Here is a 22,041-nt window from a genome sequence, read left to right on the forward strand (position 1 = left end):
GGGGGAAAAAAAAGACAGTTGAGTTTTGCACCTCTCTGGGTTTGAAGAGAGTAGCTCAGGTCACAAATGGATGTGAAATAGGAATAAACAGCTGGGTGTATTTAGGGATGAACAGTAAGGGTGTGTTTAGCAATGACATGCTTTGCTCACTGACTCCTTTCCTATGGGACTGTTCAGGTAGAGCTGGATTCTTGCATTGCCCCATTCCTGCCCCAGATAAGGGCTGTGGATGTTTACAGTACCATGTTTTTATCTTGCAGGTTGAATTTGAGTGGCTTAGGCAGTTTTGGTTCCAAGGCAAGAGGTATTTGAAGTGCACTGATTGGTGGCTTAAGCCTATGGCTAAATTGGAAGAATTTTGGAGAAAAATGGAGATTATGGTAAGTACTGTTTTTAAAATTTAAAGCCTCTAGGGCCTAATTCTGAGAGCACTCACAATTATGTTTTTAATTGTACTCTAGTAAAGGGTTTTAGACTTTATTCAGAACATATGAGAAGCAGAATCAATGTCAGCCTTTCACTGTCTCCTCTTACTTTTATCCCCCAGTAGCCAGAAAAAATGTGAGCAAAATCAGATCCAAAACCCCAGGATTTGAGTTAGTTCTTCACTTTGCTTGTTTTAAAAGTTTAAAAGCCTCATATGAGCCTTTTAGAGCCTCACAAGATGACAGCCATATATTGCAATGCTGTGCACTGTCAGCTCTTTTGTACAACACCCTGACAGACACCTCTGCAGTACAACAGTGGTGCAAGTGTCTGAGAAAGCTGAGAACAGAATTGGTCATCTGGAAGTACAACTGTCTGTGGCCCACCTGCACTCTGAGAGCAAAGCCAGAACCTGCAAGAGGGGATTATGTCAAGAATAAATGTAATAATGATTTCTAGGTGCTTCAAATACACTGTGCATTCTTTGAAAAGGGATTCAGTGCCAAGCAGTCTTATCCTGTTGCTGCTGTCCATGTAGAGCCTCGGGTGAGAGCCTGTGCTGTCACAGTTCCAGAGCAGTTGCCAGTGTCCCTGGTTTTGGGTTTGCACTCAGAAGGGGCTGTGCTGGCAAACCCACTGTCCTCCTCTCCATCCATCTGCATCAGAAGCTGCTCCTTGGTCATTTCTGCTGGCCACAGCATAGGTCAGCCTCAGGTTGCCTGTACTGGTTTGGGAGGGTTTGTATTGCAGCCGAGGATGCTGAGTGCCATTTGTGTCAGGCTGTGTTTGAGGTGCAGCAAGAACCTTGGGTCTGACAGGAAAAGCTGTGGCTCAGCTGCTCCCATGCAGTGTGAGCTGCCCCAGCAGTGCCTGGTTCAGACTCGGAAAACACGCCCAGAAAAGTGGACATTGCAATTGTGGAATAAGTTGCCGCAAGAAATCACTGAACATTGAATTTCCCTACAAAAGGAGAGAAAATATAACTTGCTTATGTGTTTGGGTTTTATTTTTTCCCTTTTTTTTGATGTTCTTATGTGCTCACATTCTTGAACGACCCTTATAATTTAAAAAAAAATCTTTTGGTTTGTTTTTCTTTCAAATGACAACTTACTCTCTTGTAACACAGGCTTAGATGAGGTAGAGACAAGAATGTTTGATATTTTATATCCATTGTGTGTTGAAAACATGGAAAAACAGCAAACTCTGGAACTCTCAAGGGCTAGGTTTTCTGCAATTGGTGTGACATTGCCATGTGTCTCTAATTAGAAACACGGTGGCGTCAGTGTATCTCCTTTCAACAAGCCTCGGGATGATATTTATCAGCAACCCCAAGCTTGGGCCAAGACAGAAGCTGCTTCTAATTTATATTTTAAGAATCGCTTTAATGTTTTATGACTTATAACATATTAATCACAATTAATTTCGGCTATTGGAGGAGACAGAGGGGAATGTTAATTGGGACTGTCTGTTTGCCGGGTCTGTCTGTAAACTCGGGGCGCGCTCGGGGCGCGGGGGCGGCTCTGGGCGCAGCGGGCGCGGTTCGCGCGGCGGCCGCCAGGGGGCAATGTTGGGCCGCGCTCCGGCGCTCCCGGCCCGGAGTTGCGGCGCCGTCCGAGAGAGCGATCGGTCCCTGGTGCTCCCCCAGCCCCGTCCCTGCCGCCCCATCCCACGGGAAACCGGCCCGGGTTAACAAATTCTGCAGCGATTTGCCATTAAAAGTGCGCTGTTTCGGTGCGTGCTTAGCTTCCACGGCTAAGTTAAATCAAAAGGGTGTTTTGGAAGGTACCCGGTAGTCCGCAGTCGATGGGTTGGTTGGTTTGTTTTCCTCCAAATTTGTAACTTTAGCTGGATAATTCTTAAAAAAATTTTTTTTAAAAGAGAGCGATAATAATTTAAAATGCTAAAAGTAAAACGTCTCAGTGTTCTTGTTCTTGTTTTGGAAGGATTTTGCTGCTTACAAGGAATTTTTTCTTAAAAGAAAATATTTAAGCGTGTGTTCTTCCTTTGTGTGTGAGCTGAACAACTGTTGACGTAGCTTTTTTATATATGTGTCTAGAGTGATACAAAAGTCAGTCTCAGGGATATTATGTGTGTTTTTTTAGGCTTTCCCCTTGTTTAATAATTTTTGAAACTTTCTTTTCTTCTTTATCTCTGATTCTGCTAATTATAATTACTCCTCTGTCATGGCAGAGTATGATATTGCAAGAAGTTTAGCCCAAACCTGTGGGCTTTATTAAATATTTTTGTACATTATAGCAAGCACACAATTTTATCATAATATTTATTCCTGGCATTTCTTTCCCTGAGGATAGTTTTACTTAGAGCTCACTCTTGTGATGTAAATGTTAAACCTTTCATTTGAATGACATTCTGATAAAACATCACATTTCCCACAATATTACCTCATGAATTTATGAGCCATTAAATCCGAAGCAGTTTAACCAACCTTCCTTTTTTTCTCCCCCTCCCTTGAAAATATGAAGGCTATTCATATGTTGGAGGGGTTTTTTTTTTAAAAGTCATCCAAGATTAACACGTTATCGCCTGCAACATCAGGATAAATGCTTGCAGAATTCAAAGGGAGAGTTACCATTTGAAAAAAGACCGTGCAGGCTTTGCTTTCTGGGTAAAGAGAAGTCTGAAAAGCTGAAGTCTCATGTGATGTGAGGAAGTCTTGCTGTAGCTGTTCTGAGATTCAGTGGACAGACAATTTGTCTCTCAGGGTCTGATATCATGCAAACCTTGCAATCTGACATTTATTTTAGCTATGAAAATCTGTAACCACCGCACCAAATCTGTAAGAAATGCAGAAGTCCAACAGTCTTTTTTTTTGGTTATTTTGTTTTAGATTCATTCACATGAAAAAAGTAAAATGTAAATCAATTTTTGTTTGTAAATGTAAATCAATATTTTTGTTTGTGGAATGAAAAGTAAACATATATGGCTACACTTGCATGTTGAATTTTTGAAGGCTTTTTTAAACTTATCTAGTGCTCCTTAAAGAATAAAAAGGGCCTTACAGTGCTATATGGTGTGAATTGTATTTCCTGCTTTGACAGTCCATTTAGCAATGTAGCAATGTATTTATATGGCAGTTGGCCTTAATAACCTTTATTGACTTTAGTGGGAAAGAGCCAAGACTGGCATTATTAAAATGTATCAATTTCATTGCAGTATAAAATCACAACATATATAATTATGTTTGGTAGACTAGGCTCCATTTAATCCCACCTATTTATGCAGGAATTTGGGAAGAGAAGAGAGCGTGGAACTGAAATGTAGAGAAAAGTGTGAGTGACTTGGAGCTGCATTTAACAGCACAGCTGCTTCACTACTTAAAGAAATGAAACATAGATCTTGAGGAAGTAATCTCTTAATGGGATAACTGAAGCACAAATAGATGTTGCACCATTTGTTTAATTTTTTGGCGTTGATAACACAGCTGAGGATAATGAAATGCTTCACACCTTTTAGTTTGTAGTAGTGCAAAAGCAGAAGTGTGCACACTCGGTGTAAGCAGAATGATCAAAGTGGCATTTCATGCAGGCTGGTATCTTTCTGCACAACTTTCATCTTGATCTGTAAAACTTTTTAAAAACTATCTTTAGTCTCATTATTACTGTTATTCTCAATAACAGGCTTTTTATCAGTTTGCACAACTGAATTGAAATCAGAGAGCAAGGCTATTTTTTTGTAAAATTATTTTTCTTTCCTTTTTGAGGTCTGTTTCATTATTTGCTCCTATTGCTATATATGTAGTAGTTTCAGCTATAAGCCACTATTGTCAGGGGCTTACAGCCTGACAGTTAGAATTGAGTCTACACTGAAACTTGAGCTACAAAATCTCAGCCCAGAGCTTTTTTTTTCTCCCAAATTAAAGCAAGGGTTTAAATATGTATTTAAATCAAGAGCATTTCAGTTCCCAGATAACCATGAAAAGCTCTAAGAAAAAATATGCTTTTACAAGGAATTCTCCCAGCTTTTGTAGACTTTAGCATTTTAAACAACTAACCAATTATTTTTAAAAAAATAGATAATGGGATCACAAACAGGCTGGTTGGTTGTTTAGCTTCTTTCAAAAATTGCATAGCAACTTAACTGACACTTGAATTGGTTTGACCTTGTCAGCCAAAATTCCAGGAACTCTGAGGAATTATTTTAATTTCTCTTCTGGTTTTCCCATGGTGCTCAGATATTGCAGTGTCACACTTTATTGGAGGGCCATGTGGCCATGGGTGATGGGATTTGCCTAATGAGCTGTGAAATGCAGGAACAACATGGCAGCTCCAAAACCCAAATTTTACCCATATTTATTGTCTTTTGGGGCTCTCCTTATCTGTTTAGGCCAGAGCCTTTAAATAAATGTATTTTTGGCAGACTATATTTTGTGTACACTGGAAGTCAGCTGTTTCTGGAAATGTATCTTTTATCTTAAACAGCAACAACAAAACCTGATCCTGGAGACTTTTTTTTCTTTTTTTTTCTTTTTCTTTTTTTTTTTTTTTTTCTGGCAATAATTTCTATGACCCCAATATTTTTAGCTGTCAGAAATGGGAGAAAAGATTGAGCATTGTCTGTAGTAGAATCACAATGAAACTGTAAAAAGAAAAAAAAAAAAAAGTTGTATTGCACATCTTTGAGGAAAAAAATTATTTACAATTCTGAGGGAATTCAGAGTTAAGCTTCCAAAACAACATGTGTGCTGAAAGCACAAAAGACTGTGTTTATGATTCTCTTTGAAGTGTTTCTGCAACAGGATAAGGAAAATTTTAGAAACTGTCTGATAGTGTTCAGGGTAAATACTTAAACCCCTTTAGAGAATTTCACACACAGATACTGTGCAGCAGAAAAAAGGATACTTATGTTTCCTAAAGCTGCTACAGCCTGCAGCTTTGTACTTAAAGACAGAGGTGTTGAATAGAATTCTTCTGAGGATACATCCAGTGACAATATCTGCAGGAACATCAGAGCAAACCAGTGGATAGCACTTTCTGGTTTATTTAACCCTTGCGTGAGCCGGCTGAGATCTGAGCTGCGTTGATATGAGCCTCTGTGGCATTTCTGTGAGAAACTGGAATTGTTCAAAGGGCAGCCTCGCACTCGGCAGCGTTCTGGGAGAGCACTGAGGGTGTGATGTTCACTGGCCTGGGCCAGGAGAGGTTTGGGGCCCTGTCTGTGCTGTGGGACAGGAGCTGCATTGCTGATGGCCCAGGTGGGGTTGGGTTGTGTCGTTGTGCCTGTGGTGTGGTCCTGCCTCTGCCTCCCCCTCAGCTGGATTTGCACCTGAGCGGCAAGTTTGGCATTTGTAGGTGCTGCAAGTTTGGCACTTGTAGGTGCTGCAAGTTTGGCATTTGTAGGTGCTGCAAGTTTGGCATTTGTAGGTGCTGCAAGTTTGACATTTGTAGGTGCTGCAAGTTTGGCATTTGTAGGTGCTGCAAGTTTGGCATTTGTAGGTGTTCTTTGCGCACAACTGGGTCTTGGTGAGCTGCAGTTTTGGATAACTAGACTTCTGTGCTCTTGTGCTTTATTCTTGCTGTGACAGGGCTTCTCTCTGTGATCCTCACTATTTTTATACTCTCAGATGTATACAATTGTGTGTTCTGAATACCTGAACTTGCATGTAAAATGCCATGAGTTCTGTGCTAGAGTTTAAGGCATAAATGAGTTTAAGGCATAAATGTATATGCCACAATCATCAGAAATCAAAATTGTTTTCTCAAAACCTTGGATGGGTATATACTACAATAACAAAAGATCTTTGTATTAATAGTATGTTTATTGAGGCTTATTATTTGCTGTGGAAATAATGATGTTGTAGGATTGAGCTGTAGTTTTACCTGTCTCATTATTTTTTGCAAAGTCTTTCACAAGGGCCTGGAGTGACAGGACGAGGGGGAATGTTTTCAACTGATGGAGGGCAGTTTAGTTTGGATATTAGGAAGAAATTGTTTACTGTGAGGCTGCCAAGGGCCTGGCACGGGGTGCCCAGAGAAGCTGTGGCTGTCCCATCCCACGAAGAGTTCAAGGCCAGGTTGGACAGGGCTTGGAGCAACCTGGGATTGTGGAAGGTGTTCCTGCCCATGGCAGGGGGGGAAGGAACTAAATTGTCTTTAAGGGACCTTCCAACCCAGAAGATTCTATGATATGCTTTAATGTTCTCAGAAATATATTTCCTAGGAGAAAAACTTAATAAAAGACTATTTGAAGACTGGGAATAGTATTTCTTGAAAAGAAATTAATCTATAGTTTTAGAATTTGTTATATCCTATATAGAAATTGATTAATTATTACCAATATTTAAAATTATTTCTAGTTCTTATTTATTCAGTCCTAGAAGTGATCAGATACAGAGATTATACATTGGTATTTATGTATATATGTTTATGGACATGCTACACAGATAAAAAAGGATTTGGTTTGATGTTAAAACTGTGAATTACAGTGGTTTGGCAGGAATAATTTGTACTGTGATTGTTATAAACTAGGGCAAGTTGTGATTTTGAATGAAAGTGGAAGCAAATGGCAGTATGACTAAAATGTCACCATCTACATTGCTGTATTTTTGTAATACAGCTAGAGTTGCTAAATGTGGTTTTATTGCTATTGTATTTTAGTGGCTCTGTAACCACTATAAAATAGAACACAGCTGCTTTGCTTTCCAAATGGCTTTGGTGGCAAAGGAGGTGACGTCTTCTGGAAAGCTGCTCCTGCTGCACTGATACCTCTTCTTTCCTATCTGATCATCAGCTCTCCTAATTCCTAACAAGATCATGGGTGAATAGTGTTTTTGTAATGTGTTCTTTAACAGTTACTTCATCTTTGCTCAAAACTGCAGCTTTCATTTTATACATAAAGAAATGTAACTTGGCTTCAGAAGCTGCTATGGAGGGCATTATGCCCTGATGGATTAGGTGCTGATTCTTTTACTGACCCTCTGTTTGACTTGTGCAAGTAACTTAGGTGTGGTTTTCAAAATCAGTCTGGCAATCAAAACATTGAGGTCTATCTTTGGTTTTAGATTGCAGACAATTTCTGATCTTTAATTCCTCCTCAATTAAATGAGGCTATGATTTTTTTCTGTATGTGACAATTATTTATTGGCTATTTCCAAGGGAGAGGACATCCTGCATTTGAAGGGAACCGACAAATTTCTGCCTCCCCATATCATGATTGGAAAGTGTAGATGGGGCCACATAGGAGCTTTTATTATATTTTATTATTTTTTGGTCAGATGGGCAAATTCTGTCTGAGTAAGAAAGAGCTTACTGTGTTTTGGCTGACCCTGGTTGTCTCCTGGCAGCTCCCAGGTCTCGTTCTCAGGAGCTTTTGTGTGAATCTTTTTTGCACTTTCTGTTTGTCACTACACATGCTTCTGCTTAATGATCCTGAAGCTGTAGATATAATAATGTTTACTATTCTGCAGTAGGAAGATAATTACTGGCTTTTCTCTGATGTTACAAGTGAACATCAGATTTTGGCAGTTTTCCTTGGACTGCTAGTCAATCTGAACTCTATATAATTTTCACAACAGAGGCACTAATATAAAGTTTAAATCTAGCAAATCTTTTAAATTATTCCAGTGAAATAATGTGGTTGTTCATCACAATCAGAGTAGTTTTCACAGGACTCATTCTGAGTTTCTGTAATAGAGTAGAACAATGAAGGGGATGGTGAATCAGGCTGGATTGTTGCTGGGGGACAGGAATGGCAGCAGTGGAGCTGTGCTGGAGATGAATCCAGCTCTGTGCTCAGCATGCAATGATCCACAAAGTGCACTGTTAATAGCTGGGAACAGTGCATCAGTTCATGTTGTCTAGCTGCCTAGGGATCAATATCATTGTGTAATAAACTGAAGTGATTATTTTTATGTGTCTGTGGATATATGTATGCATATACACACTGCTAATAATTACATTTTAGCTCCATCTTCAAGCTGTGTCCTACATGCTAATGGATTAGAGCTTCACCAGCTAGCTAGAAGGTCAATTGTTTTGTGATGTTGTGGTTGGACTCAGCTTGGATAACTGAATTATGAGACTTTTTTACACGGTAGAGTAAGTTAACTCATTGTGATCCTTTGGGTTTCCTTCTGTCCAATGTCATCCTTCCATTTCATGAAAAAGATGTTTTTGTGCTGAAATCATTTGCAGTGGTAGGACCACAGAATTCACTCTTTTGCTCAGAAGTAATGATTGGTTGTGTTGCTGATGGATGATAGAAATTATTTTAAGATTAGTCTGTACAAACCAATTGATGCTGATGCTGGGTAGCACCACACAGAGGTTGTACTCTTCAGGCTTCCATGAGGTGATAGAAAATCTGAAAATCTGCAGAGCCTTCCATTTCTTCATGTCTTCTCTGATGGGCAAGAGGAGAGAGCATGATGGTGTTCATGTCCAGTGGTAATACATCTATGCCCAGGAAGCAGGGCTGAGGCAAGATGAAATTAGTTCTGCATTGCATTTATTGTAGGGGCTCAAAGCAAAGACCAATACAAATCCTGACCAGGTCCTACTCTGAATTTTTATGATGCTTTTGAAAGGATTAAAAATAAACATGATTAAGATTATTAATACTTCTCACTTTCAAAAGTCTCCTCCTGTAGGTGTTTTTCCTTATTAATGCAACCTTACAGGGACTGGTGCTGCCCCTCAGAGGAAGGAGAGGCTGCCATGCTGGTACACTTGTACACTCCAGGCTCTTCAAAACATTTTTCCATTACTGATCTTTTGTTGGTTTTCATATAGGATGTACTTGATACACATACTTATAAAATATTTATACATTCATGGGTCAATTCCACTGGTGGTTGTTATGCTAAAGGAATTGTGAATTTGCAGTAATTACTGGGGAGAGGAAAAGATGGGTAAGACAGATGAACCAGTCTTGAAAACTCTTAAAATTTGTGGAGATGTTGAACAAAATAAAAAAGTCTCACTGGTTCCTTTAAGAAATCCTAATGTTAAAAAACTTGATAACAGGGCTGTTTTCTCAAGTTTTTTCTTTGCTTTTCATCTTCTACATTTTCTTCTTTAATGTAAAATACTATAATTGAATCACAGCATTAGCTGGCTTTTCCCAACAAAACAGCAGATTTAGGCTCTTTGCTGCTAGTTTCAAAAGTAATATGTATGGAGAGAGAGCACGAAGACAAAAATTGAGCACATAGATGCATAATCCCAAAGGAATAAACTGACGTCTACTAGACAAGCTGAAAGCTGATTAAAATATTTTTCATCCTTTGGGTATGGAACAGCTTTTGATGATGGAGAGTGTATTAATATTCAGCTTAGCTGCTTGTCGACACTGCAGACAGGTCCCAGGAAAGTCTCTGATACTGACCAGGTTTTCTCACTCTGCCAGAAATCTTTATGAGACACAGAGCAGCGGCCTTGTACCAGGAAAAGTCAAGATAAGAATACTGCTATGTCTTTATTTTAGAAATTGCTTTTATAGATTTTTAAAGGATTGAAATTTTTAAAGAATTTTTTTAATGATATAAATGCATTTAAATACAACAAAGGAGGAAGATTATTCTTAATTATTTTACAATAAAGCTGCTGTAATCTATTCAATTTTCAATTTGTCTGAGTTGTTTGTTAACTTACAAAGATCCAAGTAATAATATCAATGATCAGGATTTTTTGGAGAATGTATTCCTACTCAAATTATTTTATAACAGTCACATCTGAGGTGGTGGGGTACTATTTTATTAACTTTTTCTATTCCTTTGTAATGTAATACCTACCTTCCCAACAAGAATGAGATGTAAACAGCTGCTTTATCAGGTGATACTTCTTCTGTTCTTTTGTTGGCATGCTGACATATGGGGTGTTTGCTTTTCCCTTCCACGGTGACTAAATATACACAGTATCTCTGGAAAACATGTCCTAGGCTGTGTGAGGTGCCTTTAGGATGGCTCCAGGGCCACATACTTCCTGTAGTAGGTGAAAGAGCATGGCTTAATCAGCTTAGTTAACTTAATTAAGCTGTGCTTTTTCTCATGGTACAGCTTTAAAGTGTATTTAATTTAGAAACTGTATTTCATAGTTGCGGAATGACACAGGGTTGGGGAGATTCTGTTGGATTTTTATGGTGGGCTTGAAAAAGATAAGATTTGCTACTTGTTCTGCAATGGGAGGAAGTGGACTAGAGGAGTGTGTCCTTTTTCCTGAAGATTTAAAGGGGAAAATTCTAATGCAGTTTAGATTGTAAATGCTTCTCAAACTGAGAAAGTCTACTCTTCTTTTTATCCCCATCTAAGTTTAAGATTTTTATACATGTCAAGAGCTGTCCATTTTCATCCCAGCCTTGGCTTGTCTGCTTGTAGATGTGTCACCAGATTCCATGACTCTGCATTCTTTTATTGTTCTTTGAAAAAAGCAAACTAAGGCAGTGTGGTTGTGAGAATAGGGATCTTTTCTCTACGGATCTTTGAGTCTCAGCAGAAAATGTTACAAATTAGAGTGATTTGAACTCAGTTGTTCTTTCTTGAGATGAGTTGCTCTTTGTATTCTTCATGAGGTACTCCATGTTGAGGAAAAGTTCCTGATTTTCCCACTGGGGTCCTAGTGGGACCCTCCTGTGTGGATAGAGGAGATTGATTAGCCAGGCACAGCTGGAAACAGTAAGTGCTGAGTGAGCTCTACTCACCATCTCATTGGCTTCACCTGGCTGCTTAATGTGATTTATTTACTTACCCACACAGGTTTCTGGAAGAGTGAGGGGCGGGGAAGAAGCAATCGGGGAAGCAGTTGCAGCTGCCCAAGGGAAGGGTGCCAGTGCAAATGTGGGCAGAGGGTTGGGAGCCTCTCTTGGCAGGATGGCAGCACTGAGGGTGAGGTGAGTGAGCGCCCCTGGGACAGCAGCTCTGGAGTCAGTGCACAGCTGCTTCCAGCCTTGGAGCTGCCTGTGTGGGTGGAATGGACCTTTGGGTACGGTGGGAATAGAAAACAAGCTTGGCAGGAAGAGCTTTGGAGGTTGAGACAAAGCAGGAAAGGATGGCAGAGGCTCAGACAAAAAGGAATGAGGTGGTTTGAGAGAAAGTAGGATGGAGAGGCTTTGCAAGTGGGAAGTGGCTATGGGGAAGATGGCAGAAGATAAAGGTGTAGCTGTGTGTCTCCTTCAAAGCCAAATACTGTGGGGAGTGATTTCTTTGATTTTTTTTTTTTTACCCATCCCTTTAAAAACTTATTGTTTTGATAGAATTCTCTTAATTGATACCTCTGTGCTGTAATAATACTGCATTTAAAATAAAGGAGAGATAATCAAATAAGGGAGAAATAATCTTTGTTTAAGCAAAAAATAATTATGTTGAATGCAGAAAACTATTTAAAGTATGTTGGAAAGTATAGAATTTTGATTCCACATACATAAAATTATTCAGAAAAAAACAAGGCAATTATATATGCATAGATTTTTATAATTTTAAAAAATGCGTATAATGGTTAAGGCTTGTGAATTTTTTTGTCTGTTTATATGGCCCATGGATGCACATGTATGTATATACAGCCATGAGCACACATGGAGGGTAAAATGTTTGCCTATTTAAGTACTAACATCCTCTCCATAATGCCTGAAGTTGCAGAATCTCTATTAGCTAATACAATGTGTTAAATTTCTCATATTAGGACTTCTCATCCCACTGCTTGGGCACAGTTCTATTATAGACTTCAGTGTTTCTTGATTATATGGGGTGTTATAATTTCCTGATGACTGGCTATGTTATTTATAATACAGAGGGTGTTAATCCTTTGGCGATTAACACTCTATTTGAATTACCAGAGGTCAAAGGTACATTCTTTTATTTGGAGTTTGGGCTTTTTCAATGTTTTTTCCTTTTATTCTTCTAAAGGTTGTTTCATTCTCTGTTTTTTCTGAAAATCATTTTGAGACAATTTGGGGTGAGGAGAGAAGAGGAGCGTACTTCTTCCTTAGGGACCCAAGTCTGTTGGAGCTGTAGGCATTAGAACATAAGTTCTCTTTGCACTGAACAGCTTCTTCAGAAATCCTCCATTTAAAAATAACGAAAATCTCATAATCAGAAAAAAATCATAGTAAAAAGCACATGGAAGAAGATTCTCCCTACTTAAGCCTGTGAAAAAGTGGATACCTACCTGTGTCTCATTCTAAGCCTTTTTAGAAAGATTTATTAGAGATTATAAATGCGTGTACACCTATATATGTATTTGTGTATGTATACATATAAACACACACTTTATGGGGTATAAATATATATGTCTGTCATTTCAGGTGATGTGGAGGTATTGCAGAGATTCTTGTCCAGCTGCCAGCTGTATCCCAGTCATTGTGGTTTCAGAATTGAGGAGCTGTATCGAAAGCCTTCAGTTCTTTCAAAGGCTCTGGCTGTGCAGAAGTTACCCTTGCCCTAATATTTCAGTCTTTTCTCAAAATACCATAGGGGTTTTTTTGTGTTTTTCTCAGCTGTGTTCTTTAAAGTGCTGGAGCTGACTGAGAGGGAAGCACCAAAGAATTTTTGCTGTTTTGTTTTTCCCACATTTCTGGGGTGGTGTAACCTTTCCCACAGCTCCAGCAGAATTCAATTATGTGCCCAGGTGTGCTGAGTTCCTGTGTCCACCTGCAAAGCCTTTACAGTGTCCTACAGCCACTGCCAGTGTACACCAGAGTGCTGTGACACTGGCTTTGCTCCCTTCTGCAAAGGTGACCATTCCTTGATTGCAAATCTGAGGTACATGTTCCACCTGGGGATTTCTTCAGGCTGTGGTCATTCCACCTACTCCAAATCTGGAAAAGACCTGAAAGAGTTCCCTCACTGGTGTTACTCCAAAACTTCTCTGGTAGTACCTGAAACTGCAAAAACCCAGTTAGAGGAGAATTATGTTGGTGCAGCATATCCCTCTGCAGTGTTTAGGACCTGCAGATAAACAAAGGAGATGGTCAAAGAGCCAAGGAAACTAAATAGAGTTAGCAAGCCAAAAACAGAAGGAGAGTGGGTCATCTGGTTGGGGAAATGTTTTGAGCCTGTAGATTGTTCTCAGCTCACATGATGCCAGCCTTGGAAGCTGCATCAGGGTATGATAAACCTCCCTCTGCCTTTTCCAGTAGAAGCATAACTGCATCTGACTTACTGCTTTAAGAAAAGTCAGCATCAGACTAGTCTGAACAAATGTTAGCAGTGTCTCCTTTGCAGAGCTGGGACCTGAGTTCACTGGTGTAAAAAAGCTCAGTTTTAACTCAATTACCAGAATGGGCTTCATGCCTGAACTGCTGGATGAAGTCCTGCAGTCTGCCAGAAAGATGAAACATATTGTAGTAATTCTTAAACACTTAACCTGGGTACCAGACCTGTGGGTGTTTTCATGTTCTTCTGCAGCAGATAGGATGGTGGATAAATGAGTGGCAGCACAGAGGCCACTAGCTCCTGTCTGGCCACTCATTTGATGGTTGTTTCACTGTCTGTGTGTGCTGGGTTTCTCTCTGCTCTGCTGCCTGGTGTTTTGCTCTGAGCTCAGTGAGGTGCTAAGATTAGCTGGTTTGTTTTTGTCATAATCTTTCATGTTTGCTGTGACAGATAGGTGAGAAAGCAGTATTTGTTCTGCTCCAGCATGCAAGGAATCCAGCTCAGACACTGAGGGCAATTAGTTCCTATGTTGTGGGATAAAAAGCAGACATGCTAAAATTTGAGGGCTACTTTTTTCCTGTACATGCTCCAGGGGGAATGCTGCACACTGCACTGTGGCTTCCTACATGATTTCTCTGTTATAAGATTGCTAAAGTGCTGACTCCATTCAACTGCTGGCCTGTGGTTAGTGGAAATACTAAATACTGCACTGGCTTCATTCCTTGTGCCTTTAATGTTTCACTTCCATTTTAATAGTTTCATTAATGCTTAGAAATGGGTCTTTTTCCTACTTTTGTGAGTAGTCTGGCACCACAAAATGTATTGAAAGCATTTGAAGTAGTTCAGTAGGAGGCAGAATTAAAGGTCAAAGTGGTTTTGTGAGCAGAGCAAGAAACTGGGAGGAAATAAGTTGCAGAAAAGAGGGAGTAACAATAATCAAGTGAGAAAAATAGGAATAAATATAATGGAAGTATAAAGAGTCTTGAAAATGCAAAGGATGCTAAGGTTAAAAGAATTGAAGGTACTAATATGATGATCTGAATTTTCATCTCTTAAACTTGGCTGCAGCATTTAATAGGGTCTTGCTCTGGGGATATTAAATATGTAAACTACTAATTTAAATGATACAATTAGTTAGAAATGTGAGTTCTGTGTGAACATATAATTTCATTTTATATGTCACAAAAATAGTTTTTTGTCTGCTGACATAGTCCTGAATCAGCTTTCTTGAAGGGAGTGGTTGTGTTATGGCCTCACAGTAGCAGAACATCGAGCTTGAAAGTCTGCAGATAGAACATTTACAATAGTGTGTATGTCTGAAAGTTTTAGTGATGAACTGCCTGATTAAAACCAGAATATGTTTTTACTGAAAATCTTTATTGGTTTTGTGTAAATCCATTTTTAATACTAAAAAAGAAAAAAAAAGGCATAGGGGAAGGAAATAAATTAGTGGGCAGCAAGTAAGACTGAAAGAACAGACAAATAAAGGTGAGAATAATATCCAGCTTACTAAATAAGATTTGCTTCATGAAAGATGGAGAAAGTTGTTTGCTGATTTAGCTGGTATATCTAGAACAATGTACTTAACTGTTTTCATAGTGAAGATTATGTTCTGTACAAATATATAGTACATTAGAATTTTGGTAGTCCTGTTTCAAAGTTTGCTGAAATATTTTGAATTCCTTCTTACATTTATCACAAACAACCATTTATTTTCTTGGGTTGAACCATAAATATTTGTAGAAGGGCTATAATCTTTTTTTAAAAAACAAGAATTTGAAAATTTGCATAATGGGCTTAAGTAGCACGACTTACAAGTAAGGCTATGTATGTTGCCTGTGATGCTCTTTTTTGGTGACTTGTTCCTTAATCAGAATTTATAAAATTAAATTCATTACTGGACATTCAAATTAAAGACATTAATATATGTTATATTGTTACATTACTAGATATTAAAATATGCTTAGAGATTTGTCAGAAATATTAATTATATCCTCTTTTCATTTTACACCTACTTTTGCCTTACATTTGTACTAACCCAGTCAATAAGCATATATAAACCATGTCAACTTTTGCTGTTTCATTGCATTTTTGCCGTTTAATTGCATTTTTCAAATAAATTTTTATAAAAAAATATTTTGCTGCTGATTTGCGCTGTACATCTCCTAAATCTAAGACACCACTGGGGTCAGAAGATAGCAGATAGACTATGCAGTGTTTGAACTGGTACTCCAATTCCTGATTTCCTGAGGATAAATGTGATTGCTCCAATATAAATGTTTTAGATCACGGTGACAGCTGTGGAAATTAAACATAGCCAGCAAAATCTATTTTCTGTCTAGCTAAGTAAAGGAGAGGACAGATGAAAAAATTCCCTGGGCGAATGAATTCTTATGAACAGTGATGAATCTTTTCCCTTTGCTATATTAATTTTACTGTATTGTTAGGAAAGAAAAGAAATCTAACTTGTATTTCTGTGTGTGTTTTTCATATTCAAGTTTATCATATTGAGGTGAGAAATTTAGAATATCTCTCCTAGACCACGTTGTAGCTCACATTTCTAACCATAGGGAAAAGTTAGCCTTTAGGATAGTTTCCAGGGAGTTGCAATGGTTTGTGAATGAAATAGACTTTAAAATTCTGTGAAAATCTGGGGTTTGGGGAGAGGTGAAAAACTCAAAATTTCCTAGGAATTTCCTTTCTTCTAATTGATTATGAACAATATGTTTTCATATTGTTCATAATATCTTGGCCATATCTTGACTTAAAGTATCTTAAAATTTTGGGCCTACAATTCTGTTTCTTAAACATAAGTTTTGATACCTGCTTCGGAAGCTACTGTTGTGCAGAAAAATACAGAATTTTCTCATATAGGCTATGCAGCAGGTTGGGCACAGAGGAAGAATAAGAGAGAGATGTCCCTACCAAACAGTAATAACCCTTTGAGTAATTTTCATCACTGGTTTATTTTCTACCTGGTCATGGTCCTGGCCTCTAGTTCTGGAGGATTCCTTTCCCCTTCCAGTGAAACTGCTCAGCCTTGAGCCGTGGTTGGAGTTCAGTGTTTGCACTTAGAGACAAAACAGCTCTGCCTTTTCTGGTGCTGCTTCCAGCTGGGACTTGGTGCTGTTGTTAATAAGCTTACTCTCCTCTTCTCTGGGCCAATTCTTTCTTGTTTCCACAATTACTTCTTAAGTAACTCCCTCTAGCAAAGTATGCTTTGTAGAACTCACCATTAGAAGCAATTTGATAGTCCTTTTTGTGAACTATGCCAGTCACTGGATATTTCTGTTTGGGCTGAAAAGTCAAAATGAACTATGGATTGCTCAGTTGTTGTATTGTGATTTAATTTTTTTCTTTGCTGAGGTGGAGGAGTTAATGTAGGTTACAGCTCAGAAGTGAGGCTATGAGACATTATTTGAATTTTTTTAAATTAGTGTATTGTGACCCTTAAGATGTACAGGCTTTTTTTTGATTGGGAAGAAAACAGCTCTCTTTAAAAAGTTTATTGCAAAGTAAATGGCTAAAGTGGAGCTGCAGTTACTTGAAAGAGACAAATATGCATTCATTATTTCCTGAGTATGTTGTTTTTACAGGAAAGCAAAGGAAGCAATGGCTGGGTGTCATTAAGGAGTAGCTCGTGGAAAGCGGTGAAATGAGCAATGAGACTTGTAAAGTGTCATGAAAACTGAAACACCAGGGTACAAAGTACTGCTTATCCTCCCAGATATGGATACCATATGGCAACATGAAGGGAAATAGAGATTAGGAGACAAGAATCCTATTATTCTCACACTTTCATTTACTTGCTATTTGTTTTGGGCAAATGACTAAAGAAGTTGTGCCTGAACCTTCTTCTGGCACAGTATTTATTGAGAAAACACCTGCCTTCCCTGTCAGATTCCTTGAAGTTTCTTTGGTGTAATTCCAGCTTTGGCACTTCTGATTATAAATTTATTGTTGTTTTTCCTATAGTGTTGAAATAATCTCTTACTGGCTGTTCCTAAGTTAAAATCTATATTAATTTTCTGGTAGGATATCCCTTTCTTCTCTTACATCATTTCACTTATTTTCCTTAAGAACGACAGTGTGTTGTGGTGGGTTCTTGCTGTCCTTGAAATCTCTGCCTCCTCCTTTTTTTCTTTATCTGCAAGTTGCCATTTCTGGACAACTTTCTACATCTCTCTTTTATGTATCTTTGGAATCAAATGGGCTGATTGGGAGTGCTTGGAAAGATGTGGAAAGGATCTGGAAAGACAGTTATGTGGTCCATGTACCTTTGGAATGGCACAGAGGAGAGGGGTCTTTATCAGCTCTCCTGAGGCTGACACAGCTCTGGGAAGATTCTGTCACCTCCTCCCTCACCCATTTTCTCCTTTCCACCTCCTGAGTACACACCTGTCTACCACCCAGTGTTTTCTTCATTTATAACAGTTCCACAGCAGTTTCATATTTCTCTGAAGTTAACAGATCTTCCTTAAATATTAAACTAAGTCCTACCAATATACAGTACAGTTATCTTCACCGTATCAGTTGCTTAAAATGGCAAATCTGGCAAGTTTCACCTTTGCTCTTCTGACTTTGTGTCTATGAAACCATAATTGAGAATTTCTGATGATGTCCCCCAGAGTTAATGGCTGGTAGATAAAACCAAAGCCAACAGCATTGCAAGACCAGGGAAAGCATCCAGTCTTTCATTGTTGCTTAGACTGAAACTTTCACCTATTTTGCCTCATTCCATCTGAGGGGATCATCGATGTATTTGGCTTTGCCTTCACTAAAGGCTGTGGGAATGAGCAGCTGTTTGACTGTGTTGCAGCAAGAAAATGTGATTTTAAGAGCAGGTTCTTTTGTCATGGCAATGGGTGCTATGTCAAGAAAGAACAAGAAAAGCTGCTCAGAAAGGTTGTATGGGAGGTCGAGAAAATAGTGCAAAACTCCACAGAAGATGTTACAAAGGGGGCCCCTGATTTATAAGGTTTATGCTTTTTGTGTTGTAATTGTGAAAATTAAGGCTTCATGTGTCATATCAGACTGTTGTGGGCATGAGGTGGTGAAATTACAGATAATAAATTACTATTCTTTATGCTGAAGCTGTATAACCTAATTCTCCTAATTTTAGCACCACAAGGAAGTGCAGTTTAGTGCTTCTCTGTGCTATGGAGTTTAATGCAAATGTTTGAACTTTCCTGTGGTCTAGGAAAGCTGGCATTTTAAGAAGTATTTCATAGTTGCATAGGTTACCATTACAATATTATAATGACTTTGCAGTGCTTTGTTTAATAGAACACTGGCCTATTTGTGGGGGAAAAATGTCCAAAGGACATCCGAACTTCTGTTCTCTACAGAAGTGTTTGATATGACACAGCATTAAGGGATAGAATCAACCCCATGCATTCTCAATTTCAGAAAGAGGGGGGGAAATCTGAAATACGAAGCTATTCCCACTAGAAATGTTGTAAATCTTACAAAATATATAAGCTTTCCTATTGAACATACATCAAAGGCATAAAACTTGGGAGATTAAAATATGTTTTTAATCTTAGTTTGATGAGCAAAACTTTCACTGTAATATTTATTATGAGAGGCTCTACTTGTGTTGCCTCTTCTCTTTGTTCTGTTTATATATGACTTCCTTTCTTCCAAAAAAAGTAGGAAGTATCGTTTTCACAAAGCTGAAGGATATTGCAATGGTTTGTTCATTTAAGCTGAATTGCAGGCCCACGTGGCAGACACAAACTTTTCTTTTATTGTCCTGGGTCCCAGAGGACAAGCAATGCTTTCTGATGGCTTCCCATGAATGCCTTTCATTTGTGGAGGAGTTTCAGTGGCTTATGCTGACTGTACAAAGATCAAACAGGCAGGAAAATTGTGGTTTTATGAAACTTAGCCAAGATCTTTGTTATTTTCTCAGAAGTTTTTCCTCTCTAACCCTATTTTTTAAGGACAATATTAGGACAATTAGTTTTAGCGACTGATGGGGAAAAAAAGATTGTTCTATCATTTTCTCTTTAAAAATTAAGTATTTTCCTGGTTATTAGAAAATTTGTAGGCATGTTTAAAGAAACTACTGACCATAATTACAGTCTGTCTTTATTGCATTTGGAATCAATGGTATCCAAAATTAAGCTTTAAAAAATGTTGTGGCTGTTTGGTCCTGCAATTTGATCTATTTTGGGCCACTGTGCCTGCCGAGTTTTGCTGAAATCACTCAGTTGGGTTTTTTTTCGCCTGGGTACAAAGGTCTGTCAGACAGATTTGATTGTGATTTGACCTGTCAAAGTCTCATTTGTTTCAAGAACAGCGTTTTTTCTCTCAACAGGTTCTCTTAGCATTCATTACAGAGATTTCCTTTTTGCTCAGCTGTTGGCAAGCTTAAGTATTAGAAAGAGATGTGCAGACCACAAGGTCTTTTTAACTGCAGCGATGGCATGTTTTGCCAGCAATACATAATTCTCACTGTGTTACTCATATAAAACCTCATGTTTTTCATACGAATTCAGTTTTTGTTGAAAGATTACTTTAATAAAACTAAAATGTCCTAAGTTTCTGAAGTGAAACCTGTAGCATCTTTAGGGGTCAGCCGTGGCTGTAACTTGAACAGCTGTACAACATGCATCCTAGATTGTTTTTAATTGTCTTCCCTTTCTCTAACAGCAGTAATTCTTGTTTATATTGTCAAGAACCTTTCCACCAAGCACAAGAGCACCATACTTTAAGGTCACATGCTTAACCCCACTGCGGGGCTACAATGTAAATGTAGCCTTTTGTTTTCATTAATGTGTGAGGGGTGGGTGTGAGGCAAGGCTGTTCACAAGGCTTAAATAACTTATTGTAAAAGTCTCCTAAAGAAAGCATATTTTGTCTCCATACCACGGTTGTTTAGCATTACTCTTGTGCATCCAACCGACAGCCAGTTTGGCAATGGATTTTATGTGTCATTTTGTTCTTTTGACCTGTGATGCTTTTTTTTTCTTTTTTTCTTTTTTTTTAACCGAGCTAATGGATTCACCTCAAATAATACAAAATGAAGAAGCTTTTTCTCCTTCTGTTCCTGATAGCCTGAAAAGTAGTAAACAAAGCTGGAACTGCTCTTTTCCACCCCAAACCCTTTATATAACAATTTGCCAGCTACTGTTTCTGTGTTGATGAACAGGTTTAAAATTAAGACTTTCTAAAACTGTCAATTTAAAATAGTATTCTCAGTGCTTTTAATCAGTTAAAAATTAACAAAGCATAGCCTTTTGAAATGGCTTCAAGAGTTTGAAGTTTTTTTCCAACCTTTCACCAATGTATGAAGGAAGAAATAGATTGAAATATTACAGGTTGTTTTGATTATCTGGACTTTGCCCTGAGACCCAGGATTTCACATGATTTCAAACCCAGTGATGATGGTAATTTTTGGCTGTTACTTTTAGTTGATTTTTTTAGGCCAAAATAACTTGAAAAAAGTTGCAGTCATGCTTTTAATTGCTGCACAGGGTCATAAATGGAGCCATTTGGGGGGGCATATATCACTTTTTCCTCAGGATGAAAACTCTTCAATATGAACATAAGCTCATAGTATTTGGTTGTTCTATTTTAAATGGAAATCCTGTGACAATTTTTCACAAATGCTTCTTAAAATATTCCTTTTCCTCCTAGTAACTGCTATGCTCTTGGGCTTTTGGCAGAGACATTTTGTCTTGGGTTTTCATTTTCTTACAGTACTTCTCTAGCAAGAGCAACTTACTATATCTAGTGATAACTCCAGTATGGCAATAACTGATTTGACTAGTTGTAAACAGGACGAAATCTGCCAACCTTAAAAGATTATGTAGAACTCAAGCACACAGTGGTATTTTGATATTTAAGGAGCTCTTTTAATAAATATTTAGGAAAAAATTTCTTGAAACAAAAAGAAAAGTATAGTATTTAAAATGGCAGTAAATATGAGTCTTTGAGCATGCAGTCTTGACAGAGTTGCTGCTGAATAGGAAAAAAATAGTCAAATATTGTTAAAAAGCAGTCCATATCCTAATGAAAATGTTTCAGCTTTTTTTTCCCTAGAGGAATGTAGTTATCCTTAAAGATTGATTTGGTACACATAAAAAGATTGCATAATGACATCCTAAATAAAAAATTTAAAAGTGGAAAAAAAATAAGAACACCGACTCCAGAATTCAAATGCTGAGGAGAGACACCAGTTTATCAGATGACATGTTTTCCTCTTTAGGAAGAGAAATATTTTTTATTAATAACTTTATTAATTTAACATTAATAGTTCAGGTGATTGTTTGCCTAGGCTGTTCCTCTAACATGTGCTCTGAAGTGTGATTTGCCCTGTGGCTCATGGTAAAGCAGGAGGTGAAGCAGGTAGACAGTGACAGTACATGGAGATTTTTAGAGCTCTGGCACAGCTTGTCATGATGTATTTTAATGGTAGATGTTTTTGTATGAGAGAACACAGGTAAAACCCTTCTCCACAAATTGCCATTTTTCATTTCTGCAGCAGCCAAGGAGACACAAAAGCT

The 22,041-nt window shown here is 38.2% G+C and overlaps 1 protein-coding gene across 1 annotated transcript in view; it reads left to right on the forward strand.

The window, feature by feature from the left end:
• FTO (FTO alpha-ketoglutarate dependent dioxygenase) overlaps positions 1 to 22,041 on the forward strand; it is a 222,304-nt gene that overhangs the window by 65,017 nt on the left and 135,246 nt on the right. The window contains exon 7 of the mRNA XM_058813498.1: positions 261 to 380. Coding sequence (XP_058669481.1) covers positions 261 to 380 — 120 coding nt within the window. The remainder of the gene's footprint in view (positions 1 to 260; positions 381 to 22,041) is intronic.

This window comes from Ammospiza caudacuta, chromosome 13 (genome assembly GCF_027887145.1).
Source record: "Ammospiza caudacuta isolate bAmmCau1 chromosome 13, bAmmCau1.pri, whole genome shotgun sequence".
NCBI lineage: Eukaryota > Metazoa > Chordata > Aves > Passeriformes > Passerellidae > Ammospiza > Ammospiza caudacuta.